Source organism: Coturnix japonica, chromosome 5 (assembly GCF_054131305.1).
Source record: "Coturnix japonica strain WE chromosome 5, WE-NBRP24, whole genome shotgun sequence".
In the NCBI taxonomy this organism is placed as follows: domain Eukaryota; kingdom Metazoa; phylum Chordata; class Aves; order Galliformes; family Phasianidae; genus Coturnix; species Coturnix japonica.
In genome coordinates this window covers 7311288-7336912 of record NC_140667.1, presented here as the reverse complement: position 1 = coordinate 7336912, position 25625 = coordinate 7311288, and the positions used below count along the sequence as shown (strand labels likewise).

Here is a 25625-nt window from a genome sequence, read left to right as displayed (position 1 = left end):
TATGATCATCCTGAGGAAAAGTAGAGATGCATAAATAAATGAAAAGAAAAAAAGAAAAGGACATTTTTTGAATATGATTATATTATCAGCCTTAAATAGTTAGGTCTTAAGTAGCTGCTACTTAGATTTGGATACATTTGCATGCTTGCAAAATCACTGAGATTTTGGAAACGAGTAAGTAACTAGCAGAGTGTTCAATAGAACAATTGTAAAGGATCAAAAAAAACCCCAGAATAATGAATGGTACAGATCTTTTTCTTTCTCCTGCTTTCTTTTCCGCTAAATCTATTCTCTACTAATAAAGGAAGAGGCAGACCTTCATAAATGAAATAAAGAGAGAAAATCTGATAAGGTAGGGATTTATAAACATCTTTGATGTTATCTTAGCCATCATCACAACAGTCACAGACTCCAATGATGTTCTGAACCCAGAAGATGTAACCCGGGAAGTGTGGACACCTCGAGTCATTGATACTGCTCTTGCCACACCTGACAATGGTCACCATGAAGAAGCAACTCAGGCAACTCTGCCTTCAGATAATGAAGCAGCACAGAGCACCGAAGGCATCACACATCCCACTGATGCTCCCGGGGGTCCAGTTCTGCTTGGGCTGGATCCTGCCAGTACAGATGAACCTGGTGAGGAATCTCTACTCATGAGTACCAGTAAGAATAATGGACCATGCTCATTTCTCACAAACTGTGTGAAATGAGACATTATTTCTCCTGAAATTGACTCCTCCTTCTCTCTTTCTCATTTTTGGGGTCTACATCCTTCTTGTGGACTTGCAGTGCCAAATTTGTGGCGGGATCTGATCTGCTGTTAGTGACCTTCTAGACTGGGCATAAGGGTCTCTTTGCTGGTGCATTTGGTGGTTTCTGTTCTTGGCTGAAGCATGTTCCTGGGTGGCCTCTTGTCTTTTCTGCCAGTCACACACTTGGGTGACCCTGAATTTCCAGCCTCATCCTCTTCCTCTGCACATCAGTGAGGTCAGGCTTGGTGTGCTCTGGTGCCACGGTCGGTATGGTGGAGGTGCTCTGGTGGGGTTAGCTGGGTGACTTGCTCTTGTGACTCAGCAGTGGCACCGTTGCCAGAGAGTGTTGTCCTGATGGTGAGGGCAGGGCAGTGACACAAGAACCATGCCCTATATGTTCTGTCTTGAATTCCTTGCACCTCCTTGCCATTGCAGGACCACTGCAAACCTGGCTGTGCAGAGGCCGCTCACTCCTGAGTTACAGGATCAGGTTTCTTGCTGTGGTCTCTTCTTCTGAAGGTCTTCCTTCTCCACCTGTCACTGGCATACCTGAATACAGCCATCGCTTTCCTACAGCGTGGCAAGCACGTGCTACTTAAGGGTATCAAAAGCCACTGACAGTGTGGAAGGAGAATGGGAGGCCTTCACACCTTTTCTCCCGACGTGCCTTCGGGACATGCTTTCTGGTGTGCTGTGATATAGGAAGGAGGGAAGCAAAGTGGGTGGAGGTTTGGTGGGCCTCTTAAGCTGATTGTGCCGTCGTCCCAGCAGTCACAGTGTCCGTGAATGTTTTCCACCCAGAAGAAGGAACCAACAGGCCCCTGGTACCCAGCATTCAACCTGGAAGTGACAGCGAACAAGCAAATGCCACAGATGGTTCTCATGTCAATTTGATACCTGGAGTATTTCCAGATATGGATGATCATATATACCAATTACCAACTCCTCCTCCTCCTAGTAAGAAATGCAGATTGCAAGTGTTCTCATTTATACAACATTCAGTTCTTTTTTTTTAATAACAATGACTTTCTTGAACTATTTGTAGTATTCTTAATTCTTAGTTATACTTGTAGTATATCTTTGCCTGTTTGTTTTTGTTGTTATTTTTTTTAGACATTTTTCAACTTGCTTATAGGCTTAACTGAAGATGCAACTTAGGGGAATATTTACCTTTGTGAAGCAGTGTAGTTGTCCCAAAACGCTGATAGTAGTGTTTTGTAAATATCCTTCTCTTATATTCTGCTATCTTTATTTTGTAACACTTGTCATAAAATGAAAAAGTATAAGCTTTCTCCTTATGCTGAGAAATACATGCTAACCTTTTTACTTCCTTTTAAATGGACACAAATGACTGCTGTGTAACCCAGCGATCAGTCACTTTTTCGGCCATCCTCATTTCCTCTGCATTGGTTAAACATATATCAAAAATTACCTGTGCAAATTTTTTTTTCCTCTTAGTTGATATATCTGCAACTGGTATCTTGCCTGTGATTGGGTTGTAACTGACATTTTGTTTATGAACAGTTTATTTAAAGGAGGTTATTCATTTGGTAATGTTAGTGTAGTTAATACTTTGCTTATTACACCACAGGTACCTTTTTCATTTTTGTCTTATTCTTTTAGAACAAGACATGAGGAGACTATTCCTTCTTCCCAAATTCATTTTCTGTACAGATCATCACTCTAACAGCAATTTATATTTTTTTCCAGAAGCTATTCCTTTCTCTAACTGATCTAAATAGTGCTTTCATGCACTTCCCTGGAAGTTAGTGGAACCATGCCGGGGTTGAGTATGGCCAGTGCTCTGTGATTATTCTTTATAGTTAAGCACGATAACAAACCTTATCATTATACATATATGATTAACAAAACCTTAATGTTGTACAGCAGATATTTTAAAGATAATTCTATTGTTTCTAGTGACTGTGAATTAGAATTTGTTTCCAGAGAATGTAGTCATTTTGAAAAATTTTATCTAGAAACGGGATTTAGAATGAAGGTTCTCATGATTTTTTCTTTCCACTTTCACCCTGGCATAGATCCACTCAATTTTGTGGAGTCTACTTAAATTATTGTTAATATTAATTCATACCAGGTAGAATTTGTCCTTTTTCTACTTCAGAATTTTATATAGACTCAATAATATAACTCCTGTCAAAACTGCATTAATTATAGCATTTAGACATAGATACTGCAACATAAATGCAAAATATGTATTTGCATTTAAATGGAAAGATAATCCTATATTAATAGCTGCTTCCTACTACAACAAATTCATTTCTTGACACTCGCTGCCCTATCACTTAATTAAGCCAAGCAGCCTCAATGCAATGCACAGACATTACAGTTCGATAAAATGTTTCCTACTTCTCTGCTTTGAGATTAAAAAACCTGTATGGGTTGCTCTGAAGGCCTTTTTCAAAGTGAATTCACTTTTGTTTTCCTACTTATCTACTCTTCGTGCTTTTTAAAATAAAATCAAAGGGAATTACTAGCATTGCCATTTTTTAAAACAAGCTCGTTTGTTGAAGAGCCATTTCATTTGCGCAGCTGTAGCAGAATGAAAAGATTCATTAATATATTGGCTGGTTCTAGCTATAAGCTTCTCCCAAGCAAACAAATGGGTCTTGTACTGTACTGCTTTCTTTCGATTTCTTTTCCTCCACAGCAATTTTAAAGTTGTGGTCTGACATTGCCCTAATGACTGATCTTTTGTCCAAATGTCACAGTGGAATAACAGAACAGTCCACTGAATTAATCAAAAAATAACTGTCAAAAAGAAGAATACCCAGTATGTCACCAAAATGAAATGTCAGGGCAACTGGGAGCCCTCTCTGCCCACTGCAGGCACCTTCCCCAGAGCCAGGACACCAGGGACATGGCCAAATTCTGCTTCTCCTCAGTGCTCAGGAGAGGGGATGGTGAATGCAGCAGTTTTTTTAGCACAGGATTCTTTAATAAGTGTTTTTATAAGGGGTGACAGAAAGCACCTTAAAAAAATATCCACTGAATTGCCAGTTAGGCAATCAGTACAGTCCTCCTGATCTGCTTTCTTGGAGGCTAGATCAAGTCCTCTGGTTACTAAATTAATGCTCTGTCCACTGGGATAAACTATCGCAGAACAAATCATCAGTCAGTAAGTTTCTTGTTAATAATAATGAAAACATCTGGAACATTCATGAACTACTTGTTGGCTATGCTCAGCAGTGGGGGAAAATATACTTCTTAGTTCGTATTTGCCAGCTGCTTTTAGGAAATGAGATCAGAAAGGCTGGACAGAGGGGAACTCCAATACGTGCTAAAGAAAAAGAACTTCGCAGCTGATTACAGTGTCTGATTTGCTCTATCAGGGTCTAGAAGATTTCAGAGAGGTGCAGATCTGTAATATTGCTTTTTGTACTGATAACAAGGTTGTAGACCCATGTGAAACACTGTATACAAATAATTTTAGACATGGAATACCCATGTGGCAACAATGTGGGCCAGAAATATTACTGTCATCACATAAGATTTCAAGCCGTACAACCGTCACAGGAAATATGCGAGACTAGAAGAACTCATTTGGATTTAAGATTTAATTCTGTCTTAGATCTGAGTTACAAAACTTATTTTAAAGTGCCAAGGGAACCATCTCTATGTTTACAGAGAGAATTTTTGCTAATAAGAAAAACATTTTGTATTTTTAAGGTCCCACCTTATACTTAGCTATCAAATGTAAACCATGCAGAGAACTGTACTTCTATTTTATGAAAGCAGGAAAGTTTTAGAAATTCAGCTTTATCCTGTATAGGAATAAAATTAAAAGTTTTGAAATTTCTTCTTATTGACCCTTTTCGGTCTTCTCTCTCTACTCTTTTCTCGTTCTCTTTTCCCCATAGAGCAGGCAGGACCTTAGACTTACGCAGTAGCAACCTTTTCAAGAAGTCACCAATGTGCAGAAGTCTTTACACTCTTTCCAGACAATTTCTAGGCAACTGTCATTGCATATTGGTTCATGGTTCACAATTAAAAATGAAATGTGTAAAAGGTGAAAGGTTACAGCCATAAGCTTTGTTAACAGAATATGGAAGTTAGCAATAGTGTGGATGAGTGCAACGTTTATAGTCTGTGTGTGATTCTGTGTGAACTTTCTAGAAACATATATATTTTTATAAGAAAAGTCATAGCTTTTGTACCTCCCTGTGAAATACTCAGAAAGGATATTTGGGCTAACAGGTGGTTTTGTTCTTTAGGGTCTACATCCAATATAAATAGTGATCAGGGACCATACCAGGAAGATGGTGAACCTACTCCTTTCCCTGGAGAGTCCACAACAACAACTGTAACGTCACAACCAAGATCAGCCCAGGTACCAGGTAGGTTTCCAAAGTCATGTATTTTAGTACTGTAGGAACAGAATGACATGAATATGAACTGAACAGACAGAAATGTAGGTCAAGTATCGTTATTCTGGTTTTGTTCTGAATCAGGTAATGTTCAGCATTTTCACTAACAGTCTGAGAAGCAGAGAATGTTGTAACTCATAGAATACTCTAGTAATATCTAGAAGAGAGAAGTCGTGTGTTTTCGAGAACAGGATTTAGAGATAAATAATCTTCATACTTGGGTATGCAATCTGAGGCAATTTGGTGAAGGTAGATGCAAAGCACCATATATGTGAAAATGTTCAGTGTAAAGTTATACCTGAGACAAGCATTGTAGAAAAGGGCTTACAGATTAAAATGGAGTAGAATAGAAAGAAGCCAACACAGTGACACAATTGCAAAAGAATGCAAATATATTCTGGGACATATTAACAGTAAAGTCATTTTTAAGACAGAGAAAGTAATTATCCCACTCAGAGTAGATCTGGCAAGTCCAGAGCTGAGGTATTGTATTCAGTTCAAGGCACTGAATCATACAGAAACAACAGGGAAAGACACAAAGTCTGGTAAGGTAAGCGTAGTGTGACGTGCATAAAGAATGGGCTATGGGGAAGGTTGCTGTGAAATTTCCATTTTTAAAAAATGCTAAGAGCAAATGGAACATTTCTCAGGGGTATTTTTATTCTCTCTGTTTTGCCAGAGTGAAGCAGCTTATGTGATCTCCAGGCATCCCTTCCAGTTCTACCTCCTCATGATATTGCAGTTCCTTTTTATTTTTTATGTTTTAGAGTTTTCCCTAAAAATGCTCCTTAACTTAAGATTTTAAGTGACAAAATGAATGTAGACATTTCACTCTACCTTCAATCCATCCTACTTTTGCACCTGGGACTGCAGGTGTCTCAGCCTTTTCTCCTGTTCTTGAAATAAATCAGTGATACAACAGCTTTACACTTATGTCAGCCAAACTGCAGTTCTTGTATATGTTAACATTGGACAGGCATTACATCAGAGTTGGCCTGGGCATAGATGAGCACTTTTTTTGGCCATGTAGGCAACACGGCTGATGAAAATGTATTTAATTTGCAAAATGAGGAAATACCCACTTAAACTAGAAAAAAGTCTTAAAGTTTAAATAATGCTTGAGTGTCCATGAAACTCTGAAATTACGTGGGATGGATTAACACATTCCTCTTCCCTCCATCAACCCCCAGAATGGCTGATCATCGTTGCTGCTCTCCTGGCACTGGCATTGATCCTCGCAGTGTGCATTGCCGTTAACAGCCGGAGGAGGTAAGTTACCCTGTACTTCTCCAAACACGCTGAAGTGTGATGTGGGTGACAGAATGGAGCACTGACAACATATTGTTAGAGGCCATGTGAAATAAGAAAGATATCAGGCACATGGTGAGACAGAATTATCTACAGCTTTCTTTAAAGTTAAGTGGCTCTGGAGTTACACGCCCTGAACAGCACAGCTTATTGATTTATATCTCACTCTGCTATGCCTATAAAAGCAGAGGCTGCCTTTGTTTCCTTCCTCATACCCAGAGAGTCACCATAGAAACAGACAAACAGGGCCAGGATGACTAATTATAGATTGCAACCGACAAGAACTGAAACGGTCTCAATGCTAAAAATTACATCCCAGATGCTGTGAGTGGAAAATATCTCTTATGTAGGGCTGCCATGCAGCTGGGAGTGAGACCCAAGGAGAGACAGTGCGTGTGGGTGTGAGTATGAAGTCGTGGATCAGACCCTAGCAGCATACACCAATCCCTAGGGAATAATTTTTCAAGTAGGGATGTCATCTAGTATGCTTGAAACAGGTGGAATGTTTTCTCTTGCTTTAGCAAGATCAAATAAACAAGAGATTCATTTGTTCTGATAAGCACTAACCTGCTGCAGACTCGGGTAGGGTTAGCTGGGTGGTGGTGTGGGAATGTTCTAAGCGTTAATTTACTTAAAAGTGAGAACTGCAAATTTGTTACAACATCAGCATGGCAGCGATCTCAAGCACCTACACAAAGCAATTGGTCCTTCTCAGTGAATTGCAGATTGCTTCATCATAGTGTTTTTGGTGTTGTGGAATTGGTTTTTTTTATTAATTTTTTTCTACGTTTAATTGTTGTTGTCTTAATAAAAACAGATGTTATCTTAAAACAAAAACCAAACCAATTGCACAAGGTTGTTCAGTGCAGGGCAGTTTACTTGTTTGATTATGTCTTCATTATTCTTCATGTTGCAAAGAAGACTGCCTCTGTACGATGCCTGTTGCCAAAAGAGCTAGGATCTCCATGCAGTCCCAAATTTGTGCACTGACCATCATTTCAGTAAAGAAAATCTGAGTTGCTCTTTTGAAAGCCTGTGTTCTCTCTGCATTTCATGGCTGCAGAGCAGGAATTGTTCTCAAGTGTGCACTCAACATTTATACAGCAAACTGAGCTCCTTTGGATAAAAAAGCCCTCAGCTATCAGTCAGTAAGCATGAATAAAAGTGATACTTAACTGCCAGATTAGTCATTCAGGCAAAGCCTGCTTTGCCAAAAACACTTTTACAGTACAAATTTAAAAGTTGGTGTCCATCTTAAGAGAACTGTGCTGTGTGCGTTCAGTGAACACTCAGCTGTTGGATCTTGATCCTGAGTTTGGATTTGGAATTATTCTGTCTGTATAGTGGGATATATACAAAGCTCCTAAAAAAAAAAAAAAATAATAAAATACACAACATGGAGAAACTGTGCACTTTGCTTTGCATAGGTCTGAGTTAGCAGACAAGTTTCATTTCCAGGATCCTTTTCCTAAATACTTACTTGAATTTTGTTTTTGTATTTCCACTACTCTCCATTTATGGTACTCATATTCTTTTTATTTTGATCTAGATGTGGGCAGAAGAAAAAGCTAGTCATTAATAATGGCAAAGGTGCAGTGGAGGACAGGAAGACAAGAGAATTAAATGGAGACGCCAGCAAATCACAAGAAATGGTGCACTTGGTTCACAAAGAACAGTCGAATGACCAAACAGGAGCATGTGATGAATTCCTCACCGTTGATGAAACACAGAATCATCAGGATGTTGACATGAAGAGCGGAGTGTAGCGGTATGAAGTCACCAAATAGATCAGTGTTGGGGAAATCAAAATCACACAGACCGTGGGCAGGAATTCACAGATGCACTGTGCTACTGATGTCGTTTGAACACAATTAAGCTTAAAATATTCTTCATTTTTAATTATTTTAGCATGATGTCTGAGTTACAAAATTGACATTTGCTTTCTGAAATAAGCCCCAAGTGTTGCAGTCAGTTCCCAATTTGCACATAGTGGGCGCTTTCTGGATCCTGGACATGTTGCATGTCATTGTTCCCCAGATGCAGTGCCTTCGCTGTGCGGAGATACAGAAGCACCCAGTTGCTCCATGTTATAGGCATTTAAGGTACTAAGCTTGTCATGGTACAGCAGTAAGTGAGTAACAGATGTTAAAAGCCAAAATTGAAAAGGCTTAAAACAGAAGTGCCTCCTATACTATGCCTAACCCAGCAGAATCCACCAGCAATGCCTACCAGCCAGGAAGAGTGCAAGGTGCATTCAAAGTCTGCCAGTAAAAGCAAAAAGTAACGTTTTGTAATGATTGATGACTTGGTCTGTAACAAGTGAAACCCAGAAGGACAAAGTTTATTTATCTCTATTTTAAAATGTCTGTGGGCACGCAGCAGGATTTTTTGGGAGGGGAAACAAAGTGAGGAAAACATGAGCTGATGCATAATAAACTTGTCTTCTTTGTTGTCTTAACAATCTGTACATATATCCTTGAGTTTCCAAGGTGTCCATGGCTCTTCCCCACCCCCTCCTTCACAGATCACAGTTCCTGTATGTTTTTTAAGAAGTCAGCTAGTAAAATTAATAAAGCAGTATGACCCTAGATCTATTGTGCGTGCACAAATCAAGCAATTGGAAGCCATCAGACATGACGACAGTATTTTTATTCCTGATGAATAGGTCTTTCTCTTCCCCTGCTCCATTTTTACTTAGGAGATGCTGAGCCCAAATCTTGTTTCTCCCATGATTGTTGTATTGCACCAGTTTGCCAGTATTTTGAAAGTTAGTTATATATGACATTGCTCACTTCTGATTTCTGTTTCATCCACTTTTTACTTCTTCTAGCCCAAAATGCCAAAAGAAAAACTTAGTTTATCGGTAAAAGAAGTTGAAATTTTACAGAATAGATCAATGAAATTTTAAGGAAACTCACCACCCAGTAATGTAATATAGTAAAATAGTTGCAGCTGCATCATCATGCTCTTCTGTTTTGTCCTTCTATGTCTGTTATGTGAAGTATTTGTATTAAGCTATGATGCTGCGCATTGTATTCATATGAACTGCCAGGAAGAAAATGATTTACTACCAGTGATCTGTGCCATCTTTAAGAAAGCATATTGGAGTGGAGAATAACTTCTAATTGGGCTGCCTCAGAAAAATGCAAGTAAAACCAACCAGAAGTGACTGCAAGCAGCAAGGTCTGTGTTGGCTGGGATGGGGAACGTTTGCTAAGAGATGTTCAGAGGTATCTGCTCCCTGACCACAGCACCTGCGCTGGAATTCACTTTGCTAATGTATGTTATTTGGTGTTCTCCATCTGAAGCAGTGCAGAGGACGAGTTTTCAGCTGGCTGCATAGTAACATTAACTAGCACTGGTCTTTACTATAACACCAAACAAAATGAAAATCATGATTGTGGTTCTAAGTTTACAGCCCTTCAGCAGTTTCCCAAGCATTCCATCGAGTGGCTTGGAGCCCTGGAATCTGCGGGCAGATCTCCTCAGGGAAAATGTGCACCTTGGCAAAAGGTCCCAAGATGAGGTGTGATTTCAGTGTACATATAGGATGCTTTCTGACTCTGTGTATGTCTCTTCTGTGAGCAGTCCAAGAGTGCTCACACAAGCCAAAGCCAATAAGGATAAGGCAATGTACGCTGTCAGTACATGAGGCCCACTGTCAAACCTCTGCCCAACCATAGTCACATATTTCAATACTGAGCTGTGCAAAGTCTGTTGACAGTCTGCATTGGGTTTTGTTTAATTCTTGTAAGGTTTTAAGGCAAGCTTTTCTATCTGTCATTATAAATGAAGATGATTGATTGAAGGCTGTGTTTAAACTGGTGTTACATACGTATTTCTCTAGGTGCGGAGATCCAGAATAAGAATTTTTCCTCTTCTTAAATCTTCATTTAATGTAAGCCTCAATCAAAAGGAGATAATTCACTGTCTGGGTGGGTGAATGTTCTTAAAAAACAAAAGTACAAAGGACCATGCCATGTTATTCATCTTCCAATGGAGATGTTGAGAAAATGGAGAAATCCACCCAATCCTTCTAATTTATCTCATGCTCAATACTTATAGAAGTATGGATCATACTTGTTGGCTTCTTTTTATATTTGTTACAGGGAGATGCTCAATTTCTCTTTAAAAAGGCAGTGCCGTTATTTTATATATGCTGTTTCTTTTTAGGTTATGTTGTGCAAATGATGCATAATTAAGTTTCATTGTAGTTTAAAAACTAGATGGCCATTTCATACATGTAATATAGTGCATATTTTTATTAATCTTGGTTTTATTGTTTCAGGGGTTGTTGTTGTGTGTATGTATTTTTTATATAGAGCACTAGATATATTTGCATATTTATTTAACAGATTAAGCAAAATTAAAGAAAATATAATCTCTAAATTGTAACTAGAAAAAGTATTGCCAAAAAAAATACCGCATGGAGCTGTAAAATAAGCTTCCAAAAATAAACTTGGTTCCACATTGAGTATGAGAAGTGAGGTCCGCGTTGCTAGCGGGAGAGGAGAAGCATTTGGCAGAGTGGTCATACTGAGCCACAGTCAGATCTCCTGCTTGCAGAACCAGCTGAAGGCTGCAGCACCTTTCGTGCTCCACCAGCCTCCAGTGGGCCCCCACCTCCATGGGGTTAACAACAAGCTCAGCTCCCTTGGAGCACAAATCTTGGTCCAAGTTAAGGTGCACACAGTGAGATGGAAATCATGTTTAAAGCAGTAAGTATATTTAAAAGAGAGGTGATATTTTTACAAGAATGTAATATTTCATTGAACAATCCCGGGTGATGATTTCACCTGTATTTTCTTGAAGATTCTGAAAGGAATGTTTGATTAAAGCAGAGAAAGGATGTATGGCCTTTGTCTGTATCTGAGTGAATGTTTTAAAGCCTTCCCAAAACATCAGTTCCCAAGTGATATTTCTGCATAACGTTCTCTCCTTCATACGATGTATCCTGCAAGTCCTTTGCCAAAAAACACTACCAACAACTACCACTGCACTAAGGAGTGTATGTTGGGTGGAATATTATTGGAGAAAATTTCCAGGTGTCTCATAGACATTGACAAAGCCACACAGAGGCAGAGGTTTGTCCATCACCCTGGTTGGGGTTTCTCTGGGTTGCTCTTTCTATAGATGATGGGGAGCAAAAAAAATCCTCTGAGAATGCTGTTCTGTGTCTGCTTACACAACACCAGCAGTTTCTTTTATGCTATATTAGGCTGTTAGCCAGCAATTACTTCTTGGCCTTATTAAACAGTTCAGCACTCAGACGTCTCTGATTGCAAGAGATTTGATTTGTTAAAGTGCATATGGTTCCCTTTGGGTAACCACATGTACTGACGTGTTTTCCTCTGCAAAGGTGAAAGAGACAATGAGGTGGGAGCAGAAATGCTGACATGGGCAGGTTCCTGGGGTGCAGCTCCAGATCTGTGGGTATGGGGGACAAAGCTCTCATCTCATTTTTGGGGCAAGAAGTGTGAAACAGGGAACTTTGGAAGGGGAACTCCAGACAGTTCAGTGAAGGAAGAGTACAGTCACAGGGAGATGAAATATATAGAGAGAAAAATTTCTGTGCCACTCACTGGGGAAGTCCCCCAGTATCTCCAGGACTTTGGCATTTGAATGAATGCACATTTCAGATAAGGGAAAAAGTATCAGCCTATTCCTGTGAACCCCCCCCCCTCCCCCCACCTCAAGGTCACCTTCTGCATTCACCACCTGATTTGCAAATGGCTTTTGATCAGTTTTTCCCCTGGTAGATTACATCTCACTATTACTCTTCTGAGTTGCTATGGCACTCACCAGTGCCATGCTGAGAGCGCCCAGCTCCAACTGTGGCAAAAGTTACTAACAGCACCTTGTCTTCTGTCTGTCCATCTCTCCCATCCAGAGTTGGGTGGGCAGCAAGATTTCTAGTCAGTTTCTGTCTGCACAGGTCAGCCATGCTCCAGCATGGATTTTTGAAAAGCTGAAGGTGCCCTGACCTCAAGGGAGCTGTTGTTCAGGTGCAGCTAAAGAAAAAGCAGTGAAAGCGGCAGTGAAAGCTTTATACGTGTTTTAAGCACAGCTTTCTTTCAGTTTTGCCTGAATGGATCCAACAGAGAGGTTTTGCCTGAGCTACAGGTTTGCATACTTCATATTAAATCTTCATACTCCATAGGCAAAAGGGGTTGGGATGAATAAACAGGGGGTTGAAACCCACGTTCATACATTCTCTGCCGTGCATTGAACTTTGATGTCAGTACCATTAGTTCTGTGTTTTCTTTTAAAAGACATAAGAATGATGGTGCAATGGATCAAAAGAGCTGCACAAAGGCTTTCAAATGGGAAATATTTCATGTTTCAGAAATACACATAGTTTAGATACTTTTAATGTATTTGATTGATAGATTACTTTTTTGGGGGGGTGGGGGGAATGTGATATTATTAAAAGAAAATAATCTCCTGTTGCAAAAAAATACCCAACAAAACAAACAAAAAAAAAAAACCCTGTAGAAATATACAGGAAAATAGGGCTTGTCAAGTCAAACAGGATCCAACATAACTTTAAGTGTATCTGTCAGAAAATTCTAAAACATTTTTACACTATGAGTAAAAAAAAAAGTCTCTCTCTGTAGCACCCACTGAACAGACTGCAGCTCAACAGCAGCTTCATTCTGGCGCTGGATTGAGGTGGGTGGCTGCATTGCAATGCCAAGGACACAGCTGAAGTTGGTGGCACGTAGGCAGCTCTGGGAAGCCAACGTGCAGCTCAGAGACAGTGGTGATTCTACTCACCAAAAGGGCTTGGTGGCTGCCAAGTCAGTCCTGATGTCCTTCAAACCGCAAGAAGGAAAGAAGAGAGGAAGAAACAAGAAGGCACTTCCAACCAGAAACTGTAAGTTTGCACCTTGTGTCTGAAAGCTTTGGGCCATAGTTCAAGGATGGTGTCAACCTGAACGCCCACTTTGCAGTGCATAAATGGTTTGATTATAGAAGGGTTTTAGCCTTTAATCTGAATTTACTTTGCAGTCATGGGTCTACATCTGCATTCTGGCACGGCACTCTCAAAAGCCTATTGATTTTCCTGGCTTAATCCAAAAAAAGCTTAGATAATTTTCATCAACTACATTTCCTTTGTGTGTATAAGACTCCATGCTTTCATTTTGCTCAGAACAAGCAGTAACAAACTGGGTATTTTTTGCCCAGAGATCAGATCTAAGTCTGAGTTTATACTCACCATTTTTTATCAGCCTGTTCTTGCTAATAAGAAGCATCTGTTTGGGGGCTGATCACTATCAGCACACTCTCTGTAGCCAGTGCAGAGACAGCTGCCAGCAGATTGCAGCTTGAGGCTATAGGATGAGTTTCTCTAAGATGAGCCCCCCAGAGCCATGCCCAGTGCCCACAGATGAGGATAGCTGGTTGCAGCACAGCTCCTCCACTCCTCCAAATTTGGCCTTGCACTACTTGGCATATTTTGCTTTGTAGCAGTGGGCGGTAAGATTCACCACTGGGGATGGGTGTATAGTGAAACTTCCTTGCACTTCTTTTGTGGTTCATTTTCTAGTTATTGTTTATTTCACTTGTCAAGAGAAAGTCTGAAATATGCTCTTGGTGAGGATGCTTGTTAGTTCAGCTAGTGCATCAAAACCACAGTGTTCCTTTGTTCACGAAGGGGGAAGGTCCCTATGTAGAGGCAGGCACAGAACCTATGTGCTGGTTACATGCCTTTCACGTGGCAGAAGCAAAGTTCAGGCACAGCTCAGAGGTTTGGTTTTGTGCTGCTGTTCTGCAGAGGTGAGAGCTTTGCCCACTAAGCCCTTTTGGAGCATTCTCCACACACAAATTGTCTGTAATGGTAAGCTGAAAGTTAGTTTGTTTAGTGCTGGTAATTCAGGTAATCCCAGCAACATGTGTGAAACCACCCAGTGAATTTGTGGGTGAATTCCCTCTGCTGCTCTCTCAGTTTGGAGCCATCCTCTTTCTGAGACACCTACACAGCAGTACCTCTCACCTGGTGTCCGTGGGCTGTGGGAGCATGAGATTGGAAAACCCCTGCACTGCATGGATCAGTCTCACAAATGAGAATGGAGGATGTGCTCTGTTCAGTTCAGCCATAGATGAGCAGTACTGCAGCTCTGTGAAGGGCAGAACCTAGGCTGATTTCTTAGACATCTGTCATGAGGCTGGGGGGTTCGATTTCTCCGCTGCCCCTCCCCATGGGTTTCAGTGGGCAGCTGCCAGCTCTGCTATCTGTCAATGGTGACATGCTTTTCTTATCACTGCAGAACCTTTCTGCCATGCTAACGTTACTGTGGCTGCATGGCCTGATACTGAGTGTAGTCTCACTTCCTTCCTGCTTCCCCTGTGGCTGCACATGGCTCTCTGTGGTGGGGCCCAGAGCCAGCAAGCCCCACAAGGCTGCCCTCACTCCCCCTCAGCACAGCAGCCCCAAACCTGGCTGGTCCTCCTTGGCCCTGTGAGTGCTCAGTGCAGAGGTGCCCAGCAGCATGCCTAGAGGCTATTTTTAATGCTGTTTTTTTAATGCTGTATTTTTAATGCCCCTCCTTAGGCATGGCATGTTGGGGCCACCTGTTTCTTTAACAATTTCATCTTGTTTACAGGCACCAATACAACAGAGGAGGATGTTTGAGGTCTAGTAGCCCTCAAATCTCATCTCTTTTACTTTCATATCTGAGAGGAGGTAAAGAAATGGCTCTCAGTACGACCAGTGCTTTGTGAGTATGCAAGTGATGGGGAATAGTGAGTGCTAAAGAGACCAGAGTCATTATGGCAGCAGTGTATGTGAACAGAGCCAGGCCCGGATGTGGTAACATCCTTCCTCTGGCAGTGCATGGCTCAGACATGCAGAGGTGTGAAGCAGGTTTTTAAAGCAACTGCAACCAACTATCGCATCCTCTTACTCTTCTAACATTTCTTCCTCCTCCTCCAGCCTTCACTGCCAAGGCTGCTCTAGACTTCACTGCAGTAAGACGATTCTGGACTTCATGGCAAATCAGCTCAGCTGCAGCCAACACTCGGAGACGCTTGGGAGCAGATTTCTGGCACACCGGCAAACTCAGGTCCACCTTCTGTCTTGCCTGCATCACTCAGCTTCTCTCATCCATCCATCTGCTTTATCTAAACTCCTACCCAAATCATGTCAGCGTTCAGCCCAAGCTGAGAGCAAAACTCACAGATATAAGGCAGGAAAATTATGAATCAACATTTATTGATGATATATACAGAAGAGGTAAAACATTTAGTGAAATATTATATTCGCGACTATTTCCAGTATAGAAAGAATGTCCAGTTTGTTTTATACATAAAAGTTACAGAAATCAGTTCACACCGTAAGAAAGCATTAAAACTAAATGACTACAAATAAGAGTAAGGATCTGAGCTACAAAAATAGACTTAGTCTACAAAGCATTCCAACTACAATATACAAGAACAGAGCCTGGAGTTGGGAGAAATTTTATTGTCTGCATTCATTAGTTAATACAGTGTGCTATAGTTACTGTACAGTATGTTTCAAAATCTGGGGAACTTTCTGAGAGTAACAAAAAGAACCAATCCTATTCCTATTGCTTTTTTATTCCTTTCAGGTGAAACACATGAAAATATTCCATCTCGTGACTCTCCTCCACTTTTAAGAGGAGGCAAAGGGTATCAGCAGTGGGAGCAGGTGGTGCTCCGCCCCGTACAACTGTGATTCACACCGAAACACCGTAGGAGGACTCACCAAGAAGGATACTTCCTGTGCTTTAGGACCTGATTTTGATCACTTTCCACTTAATGAGGCAAGAACATATTTATGAGAACCAGACTCAGGTACGTTGGGCATAAACCAGCTTTTGTTTGCTTTCCCACCCAAACTCTTTCAAAACCACCTTCAGCTTCCGCCCCAGAAAAGTCACTTTCTTACAGATCTCAATCATAGCTCTCATTTCTGAAGAATCTTGCCACTGAATATGTAGTTCATATGTGTCTGCTGTATGGTCAGACCTACTTCTTGTAGAAAACAGTCCCCTGGACTTCAACCACAGTGGTTCAAGAAGCACTTAGCTTCTTGCACTTATTTCCAGCAGTATTTTCCAGCATATTTTCCTATCAATATCCTTTTCAAGCAATGTCAGGAGCAGTGTATCCTTGCCCATGAGTCACGCACAGCACAAGTAGCAGAGAGGGCACCTAGCAGGCAGGATTGCTTTTCCCCTTGCTCATTGTGCTAATTTCAACAGCGACTTACTGAACTTCTGGTGCTAGAGTCCCAACACATCAAGCAAACAAGAAGAAAACTAAAAAACAAATCATTCCATGTGTGCATTAGTTCTTAGTGTCATAACAAGTGCGCTCATGAGGCAGCACATTGATGCTGGCATCACTTTCTCTCACTACCAGGGAAACACACACATGCAGGTACTGACACGTACCATGCCAGTTAGAAAGCTAAAAACTAGAACATATTTACAGTAAGTTGGCTGCATACATTATTCTGAATGTTATCAGAACAGGACAGTCCATAATCAACTGATAAAGCAGCTACTAAGCTATGAAACTGACTCAGTCGTATGGCCAGAAGGAAAACGAAGCCAGACAAAAGAACAAAACACAAAAATAGAACAGAATTTTGAAAGTTAGCCTAATTTCCTACTATGGCTCCATACACAATGACCAATTAAATTAAATTAATGCACCACTACCCATACTGTACACACCATTTCACTGAAATTACACATTGATAGCTACATTATCTACACTAAGTGCAGAGAGGCACTGGACATCATGCTTCAACAGAATGTCAGAACTGGTAACAATTAAGTTTTACAGCTATTAGAACTATTCTACCTGCAGTTCTTACTGATACCTGGTACAAGTGACTTAAAGTACAAGGAGGAGATTATTATATAAGGGTACATCAGCACACTTCCTACATGTCTATCTACTAGAAATTTAGTCTCCAAAACCTCAGCAGAATAACACGGCCCCACAGAGCTCTGAATAAGTGGAGAGATAGCCAGTATCAGTTACACTGGGACAGTAGTATTTGCTATTCAATGTTTTGCTTTGAATCACCATCAAGGCGCTAGCTGGCCATAAATAAAACTACATGTGATACAATTGTTATTAATACTTATTTTTTTTTCTATTTCCCTCCAAACAGTTCTTTGTTCGGTAAATAAAAATAATTGTAGCCATGGCCTTAATGCCAACAGGTATTTGTCTAATGGGAAGGGACAGCAGTAAAAGAGAATAAATTTCCACTTGTCCTAGTAAAAAAAAATATAGTGTCTGATCTCTTTAAAGACATAAGAAAGCAGGAGGTATTTCTATGGATGCTACCCAATTGCATTGGTCCCATGGTGGTTTTATTGGTCCCCTTTCAAGAAGGCAAAGATAGGTGGCCAAGTCATGAAGTCTTTCTGCAGGCTGAACTCATGTACATTGCAGTGTAGCACAATGGACTGGGTACCTATTTTTTGCCTACCCAGATGTCCAGTTTTCTTTAATCAGTAGTCTGAGTCAGTCAGTTATACATGATCAGGTCCTAAGAAAAAATCTGCAGGATTTGGCAAAGGTAACACTGGGAAAAAGGACAAAAATGAGGGGCGATTGCCCAAGACAGTCAATCTAGAAGATTGTTCAGGTTATTATAACATTGTTCCATAATGAACTGCAGCATTTAAGGACATATTGAAATTCCTATTTGCTTCTTGCATTTTGTGCTTTGTTTATAATTCAACACTAAACATACCACAGAAATATTTCATTGATCCTAAATGTTATGAGAAAATTGGTTTTGTTCTAAGGTCACCTGTAAAGGACTATCCTCCTATCATACATGGTCATATAGAAAATATTATAAGAAAATATTAGTCTGTAAATTACAGATACTAAGTAATTTAGTTCAGTCTACACTGTAGTTTCCAGAGAACAAGTACAAACCCCTAAAGTGTATATTAATAACTGAATCAGTACTGAGTATAGAGTATTTAACAATACAAATACATATGCAGCTTTTTCTCATGCATTCTACAAGCTACAGTTCACACCACATCATGGGAAATGGGCTATATTTAAGAAAGGGGCAGGATATGTTGGGTGGGAGTGTACGCAATTGAATTTATGAAGGAAGGACAACCTGTAGCACACAAGGACTCACAAGCCCATGCATAACACCAAAATGGACATGCCACAACCTACAATACCGACTGCAAAATCAATTTGTAAACACAGTTTGCATACAGTCTTTTAAAAACTGTAGAAAAGAAATAGAAAAGAAAGATACAAAAATCCCTGCACGCTACTCTATTTATTTACATAACGATATACAGGTACCAGACAATCCAGGTTGTGCGATGCTGTCTAAGACAGTTCCCCTTCATGTAATGTTGTACGACACAAAGTGTCATTTAAAAACAACTGCAGGGCTCCTGACTTTTGAAAAATCATACTAGAAGGATTGGATGCTGTAGCATCCAGCAGCATTGGCTTTGTAGCAAAACACCATTGTGACAAAAAGGGATCAAGGTTTGGGTAAAGCAAGAAATCTCACAAGTCTTTTGCTTCTCTAAATCTGGAGTTAGTTTGTTGGCTATTTCCATCTTGGGCTAGTAGACACCTACTCAGTGGCTCAGTCATATGCTCTAGGATTTTTCCACGTTCAGAGTATGGGTTTTCCTTAAGAACACTAGCTGCAAAAGCATGACCGCCTTAGCCACCAGCATTTATATTGACTCAGTAATGGGAAGACAGCGAGCCTCCCCCAGCCAGGAGAGATACTGATGGGATGGTGAGCACAAGCCAAGGGATGGCTCACCAGAGCCCTGTGCCAGGAAGCCCACTCATAAGAGAAAGGGAATTATCAGCACCTGGGCATCAGCAGTTCAGCTCATTCATAGCAGCAGATTTCAATTTAATATCAGACATGATTAGGAGGACAAAATGAGGGAGGCACTCCTTGTACAGCATAAAGCAATGAGTCCTGCTGGAGTCATGTGGAACTGGAGCCTGTGCTTTTCTGAGGCTTACAGAAAGCTGTCTGAGGGCCATTAAGATCAACGACTTTCAAAGGAAAATGGACTTAACACTTTATGTTAGTTACATTTTGAACTAGAACATAACACTTTAAAATAAGGTGGTGAAGATGGGCTGCCTTCCTTTGAAACTTCAGCACCGTAGTTCCTTTTCCCCCAAATACTCAATACACCCTCTATTTCCAGTTATTCAGTCAATGGAAATTGGGTAAATATTTTTCCCTCAAAGTCATCAATAAGATTGGAGAAAAGAAAATCACTCTTCATTCAGAGAATGTTTTCTAGAGAGAGCAGGATTGCCCACGCAATCCTATGCAGGGAAGCAAGCACAACAATAGCCAAGGTGAGCTATACCACTACTATGATTAATATGACAGATATGTTAATGGTATCCTTACAAGTCACAGTAATAAAATTGAGGGTAGTCTCTGGCTCATAACAGACTAATATTACAGTACATTTTAATAAAGTGCCCTTTTTTAGCCTTCTGTAAATTATTTCAAATGCAGCAATAAGAATAGACTAATGGAGCTACTGAAATGAGAAATAGATATGACTCCACAAAAGGATTTCTCTAAGCCTGTTACTAAAGCTCAGAGCCTTTTAAAACTTATTTACAGAAGTGAATGTCAGAGGTAAGATTTAATACTGCCTGTGTTTGGGGGGATTTGTGCGATCGTTGCTGTGTTGCTACAACAAGGCTGCAACAACACAAGAGAAGGCGAGGAAACAAAGACAATCCAGACAGTTGCCAGAACAAATGTGTTCAAACACTGCTGCTGCGGTTTCTCATATGAACAGTCGGCTTTTCTGAGTATCAGCTACCAGCAATATAATGGCCCTGGCATTGCTAGAAAACAAATCAGAAATCTACACTACTCACACCTTATAAAGTGGCACGTGGAACTCCATGTGCTTTGAGAAATAAATGATCATTAGCTGTATCTCAGGGAAAAAACAGAAAACAAACAAACAAACAAAAAAACCCAACACCTTAATAACAGTGATCCTTGTTTATGTGCTGAGTTTTAAACTCAGTGTTGGACTTGTACTATAAAGATAGTTAGGTAAAAAAGAAGCATCTTAACAAAGACTTTGAGAGTGTGAGAATTACCCTCCTCTTAAGCAGCAGACGAGGACTGTCGCCTCTGATGGGATTGTGAAATCCCTCAGTACTTAGCAAAGGCAGGAAGAGACTTGACCTTTCCTGGAAGCCCGTGATTCCCCTGGATTTCAGTGGAATTTCCATGCAGCCAGAACATTGCCAGCACAGGTTTTTCTACAGCAAGCATAGTTTTTCAAAGACGTAACGAGTTTCTCACTGATTCAAATGGAAGTAACACACTTCACATTGTGGCTCACATGGCTTGTCCCCTACCTGTCTAAAGCATCTCCCTGTGTAAGAGCCACGTGTGTTTCTCACAGTGCTGCTGCAGCCTTTGTTTTCTAAGGGAAGAAACGAAGAACAAAAGTCTTCCACTTCTTTAGCTTTTACGTGTGGTGTGCTTTAGTTTCAGTGAATGGATATCAAGAGAATGCTGACCTAGCTTCAGTAGAGAATGCATAAAGTAAAGGCATAAGTACGTAATTAAGCATGCAATTAACTGACTCTTCTCCTGGTTTAGACTTCTCCATGTGCCAGTGCACTGTCAGCAATGCAGAGGGCAAAGGGTATCACAGCTGCACAGACAACAGGTATTTGACAGAGAAGCAGCAGGGTGAGCATTGGAAAGAAATGTTAATTCCTCCAGGAGCTGCATGGAACGCTAATCACTTCCTACTGTGCTTTTCTTTTAACATTGCCATTCCAGCCCTGGAAACAAACACAAAATGTTTACCACATGCAAATGTATTCATCAACACCTAGTGAAACTAAAAAGAGAGTGGTCAGTGGTCAGCACTGCCTACTGAAATGTCAGCTTGCCTTAGCTGAAGTGGCCAGGCCAGTCCCTTGGTTAGTTTCTGTTTATTTAGTTAAGTAGCAACCCAGCCTCATGTGGAATGAGCAAATCGAGAAATGCAAGCCAAGAGTGAGTTACATTTTCCCAGCAAAATGGAAAGCTTTTGATGGTTAAACGCAGTGCTGTGCTGGAGTAACACTATATTAAGTATTCAGCCAGGGTAAGAGCAGAGAAGTTTACCAAAAACAACATTTCTCCTTCTCCCACATCCACATTTAAGTAGAGAAATGCAATTGCAATTATTTCTTGAAACATCCCTGAGTTACTTTACCTATGAAATCACTAATTTAAAATGAGAGCCTGCTATTCCAGTCCTGTCAAAAGGCCCAAATTTATTTTCCCTGGTGTGGGTGGAGTTTCACTAGCATCTCATTCCTTCCTCCCCTAGTCTCCATCTGAAGAATCACTCTTCAAAAGACAGCACGTCCCAGGCGGAGATGCGTAAGCACATTGTAAGTGTTTCTCAATATGCAATTTTGAGGAGCTGCCCAGTCACACATTGCTGGCATCCCTTTTCATTTCCAACCACTGAACACTTTCAAAATACATCTAAAAGTCTACAGACTGGTTCTCCAAAGTCACTCGCAAAACCCATTGTTGCTGTGGCTGCTCCTAAGGCACCAAGTGCTGCCCCTTGGTCGCCACAGCCCTAACCAGCCACAAATATGGTGCTGTGCCCTCAGGCAGGCCCATCACTCCAGTAGTAACAAGCTGCTTGCAATACATGCTTGCACCCTAAGAGGAGCAAAGGCTCTGGGGCACCTGCAGGCCTCTCCAGGCACATCTCTGGCACTTAATCCTCAAGTAACATTATCTTCACCTGCAGACTAAAGCCCCAATAATACCCAGACATTCCATTCAACACAAACAGAGTGAAGTCAGTGACCTTCTGCTTCCTTCCCTTGCCAACCCAAACACACTTTCTTCTTAAAGTATCGCATTGGTTCTCTTGTGCATTCAGAGAAGCAGCAACTGAAGGTTAGTTCTGGTTATTTTGATATCAATGACCAAAGAAAAGAGAAGACCACCTGCCTACCACTTCTCTGGATATTCTACTGTTCTGCACATCACACACAAAAAAAATCCTTAAGATGATTCACAAGACCTCTGGAAAAGGTGTCCACCTTTAATTCATTAGAAGCCTACAGAATTCACAGTGCTTCTATACTTGCTGGATTATTCAGGCTGACTTGCTTAGGATCATTGTGATGAGTTGTGAGAACCAAAAAATATTCCACATCAACAAATGCATGACAAGGGATGCTCTGACAGTGAACTTAGACTTGCGCATTGTAAAGAATGTGTGCAGCTTTTTCAGAGGTCTTTATATGAATGCGGAGGAGCAAAAGCAAATTATATTTATATTCTGATAGCTTCTATAGAGCCAAATACCACTCCACAGTTAACACACAACTTCTGCTTACACCTACAACAGGTCTTGAGCAAAGATGCTGAATGGCCCACATCTCTAAATGTTTCAGCTCTTTTCTCTGCCATTTCTAATCTCACCGTACTTGAGAACCTCTGAGAGTTCCCCCAGACCCTGCACAGGGCCCACCTGGCTCAGCTTTGCTATAAAACACTGTTAGTAGTAGAGAGGCATTCACCAGATTCTCAAGATTGCAGAGTATTAACAAGCAACTTTAAAAACACAAGGTTATTATTGTGACTGTAATTTCTTCTGATAGGATGAATAAACTATAGTACGTTGACAAAACACCATCTTTCTAATGCACATGCCATGTGCTCTAAGAAACATTTTTCTGACAGAGATTTATATGAATCATTACTCTGCAAAAGAGAAAAAGACAGAAGTATATTCAATGCATTGGTCTAAATCCTGTAATTCTAACTTATTCTTCACCAGTCCAAACCCTGGCCAAATTCTAGTAACATTAACCAGGAATTTGGCTTAATAATAATTTCAGGATTTAACCATTTTTTGACACATGACATGCTTGGAAAATAGACACTTCATGCGAAATGCCACTGATGGTTACATTCAAAACCTCACAGTTCCTTAGTGTGATATACTCAGAATTTGTTTACAGAGCATTATCAAGTACCCAGTCATGACATCCTTGCTCACATTCAGTAGTACCTTTTTTGAGCAGCCCCTTCTCCATAAAGACTCCCTCTGACATCAGTGGAGTAGGGTGAATAGTAAGGTGCTACCGACTTTGATTGAGAATGACATAATTGAGCCCATGGTGCTCTGTATTTTGTACAGCTGGCATGGATTTAGGAATTATCACCCCTGCAATCTTACTGCCTTGTATTATGTGATGCACTGTGGTCACAATAAAATGTGACCCAATAAAATGGGGGTGGCACCTGCCCTGGACAGCTGATAAAAAATACATCGCATGCACATGCAAATCTAAGGTCTTAATACCAAACATTAATTGTACTGGTCTAACAAAAGGTCCAGGTTGGTTTATTGACTTCCACATATTAATCTTGCCCCCGGATCCCAGTCCTGTTTGAAGTACAACTAGGCACAAAAATTCAGTGCTTCCCATGTCAGGAGCTTATTATTATTGTAACAAATAGAAAAATTTAGGGACACTTTCAAAAGCTGTGTCAGCCATACAGTGCTAACTAGATCAATTATGCCACAGGAGTCATTGAAACACTAGAAGGCTTGCATGAAGTTATATTTTTCTGTAACTATTTGTGACCCTGAGTCCCTGTAGTGAGCATTATGATCTTTCCATTTTGCAGCATTTACATTCTCTGTGTCTTGAATGAGTGGGAAGGCAGGTGAGAACACATCACACTGCATGGAGTATTCTTCAGCTGCATTGTCCAAACAGTAACACAAGGGAGAAGACAGATGGTTATGGATCATTGTTTGGCAAAGACACCGCATTGACTATATGAGATTTTTGCTAAGTTTCAGTTAAGAAATTAAGCAGAAACTGCAGATGTTGTTTTTTTTTTTTAAAAAAAAAAAAAAAAGAAAAGAAAAAGAAAAAAGAAAAAGAAAAAGAAAAAAAAGAAAAGAGAGAGAGAGAGAGAGAGAGAAATCTTCCTTAATTGTGATATCTTTTACCAGAAGAAAGCTTCAGGACTTATTAAAGATGGATCTGGGAATCTCTTCCCTTAGTTTTCACGTTTCCAAGGCTCTTCTTCAACAACATTGATGTCTGCAGATTTGCCATTGGTTGCCAGTGTTACCTGCAAGTAATTATCATCAACAACTGACTTAAAGGCCAAGGCACTTAGACAAGAAAAGTCTTGACTTTTGTAAGGAAGATCATGATATTTACAGGAACTAGATAGATACACCATGTCTTATTATATATGTAAAATATATTTATTCAGAATTCACAACACTCACAAATAGTGAGACTCCTCTTAATTTTATATGCTGACAAGAAAACACTAGCAGTAGAAAAATATTTCCTATTTTCTCGGCCTTTTTTGTAGTTTTGTTTTTAATAACTGTTTCAGGTTATACTCCTATCATCCATAATTTTTTTCTGGGTTATTTAAACAGCAGATTTCTTTGTTTGTTTGTTTTGATCTAGAAAGCTGTACTTTTTTAGTAGAACTCCTTCACAGAGCAAGATAGCTGATGCAAGGATACAAAAAATGTACAAGGCTGGAATAATCATAGATATTTATCTATACAGTCTCACCTACAATTACACCGCCTTTAAAGAAAAGGAGCTAAAGATATACTGTGAAAGTACTGTTCATTGTATCACTACTACTTATGGTGTAGTGAAACTTTATGACTGTAGTCAGACCAAAAATCCATAGTAATGCTGTTTTTGTCTCACACAAATTACAGCACATCACTCTTGCCCATAAAGATCTGTGCTACACTTTGTATATTTTATAATATGGTAGAAGACCTACAGTTATCTACCAACTCAGTGAACAATGACCAGTAGGTTGCATTCCAGAAAGAGATAGAAATAAACCCATGCTTCAGTAAAGGTAACTCCAGACAAATGACTTTAAAAAATGAAGAAAAAAGGGTAAAATGGTTGGTTTAACTTTATAAAAATAATCTAGATTTTTTCAGCAGCAAGATAACCTTTCTTTTAATGTCAAATGGATAGCTTAATCTTTCCTAACTTACCTTGTAAAATAACATCCTCAGCTTCAAATGAAAACTTAAAGACAGAGATGAAATTTCCCATGCTGGATAAACTGGATGCATGGAAGCATTGGGACATGGAA

The 25625-nt window shown here is 40.2% G+C and overlaps 2 protein-coding genes across 50 annotated transcripts in view; one reads left to right on the top strand and one right to left on the bottom strand.

The window, feature by feature from the left end:
- CD44 (CD44 molecule (IN blood group)) overlaps nt 1-16205 on the top strand; it is a 56864-nt gene extending 40659 nt beyond the window's left edge. For 31 of the 47 annotated variants that reach the window (XM_085548167.1, XM_085548153.1, XM_015863572.3 and 28 more), the window contains 6 exons: nt 388-666; nt 1524-1712; nt 4988-5110; nt 6331-6409; nt 7998-13325; nt 15384-16205. In XM_085548167.1, the coding sequence (XP_085404293.1) occupies nt 388-666; nt 1524-1712; nt 4988-5110; nt 6331-6409; nt 7998-8214 (887 nt within the window). In that variant the 3' untranslated portion in view covers nt 8215-13325; nt 15384-16205. The remainder of the gene's footprint in view (nt 1-387; nt 667-1523; nt 1713-4987; nt 5111-6330; nt 6410-7997; nt 13326-15383) is intronic. The other 16 variants (XM_085548171.1, XM_085548158.1, XM_085548155.1 and 13 more) reach the window with 9 other exon arrangements.
- SLC1A2 (solute carrier family 1 member 2) overlaps nt 15646-25625 on the bottom strand; it is an 82371-nt gene continuing 72391 nt past the window's right edge. For all 3 annotated transcript variants that reach the window (XM_015863576.3, XM_015863578.3, XM_015863577.3), the window contains one exon: nt 15646-24611. In XM_015863576.3, the coding sequence (XP_015719062.2) occupies nt 24537-24611 (75 nt within the window). In that variant the 3' untranslated portion in view covers nt 15646-24536. The remainder of the gene's footprint in view (nt 24612-25625) is intronic.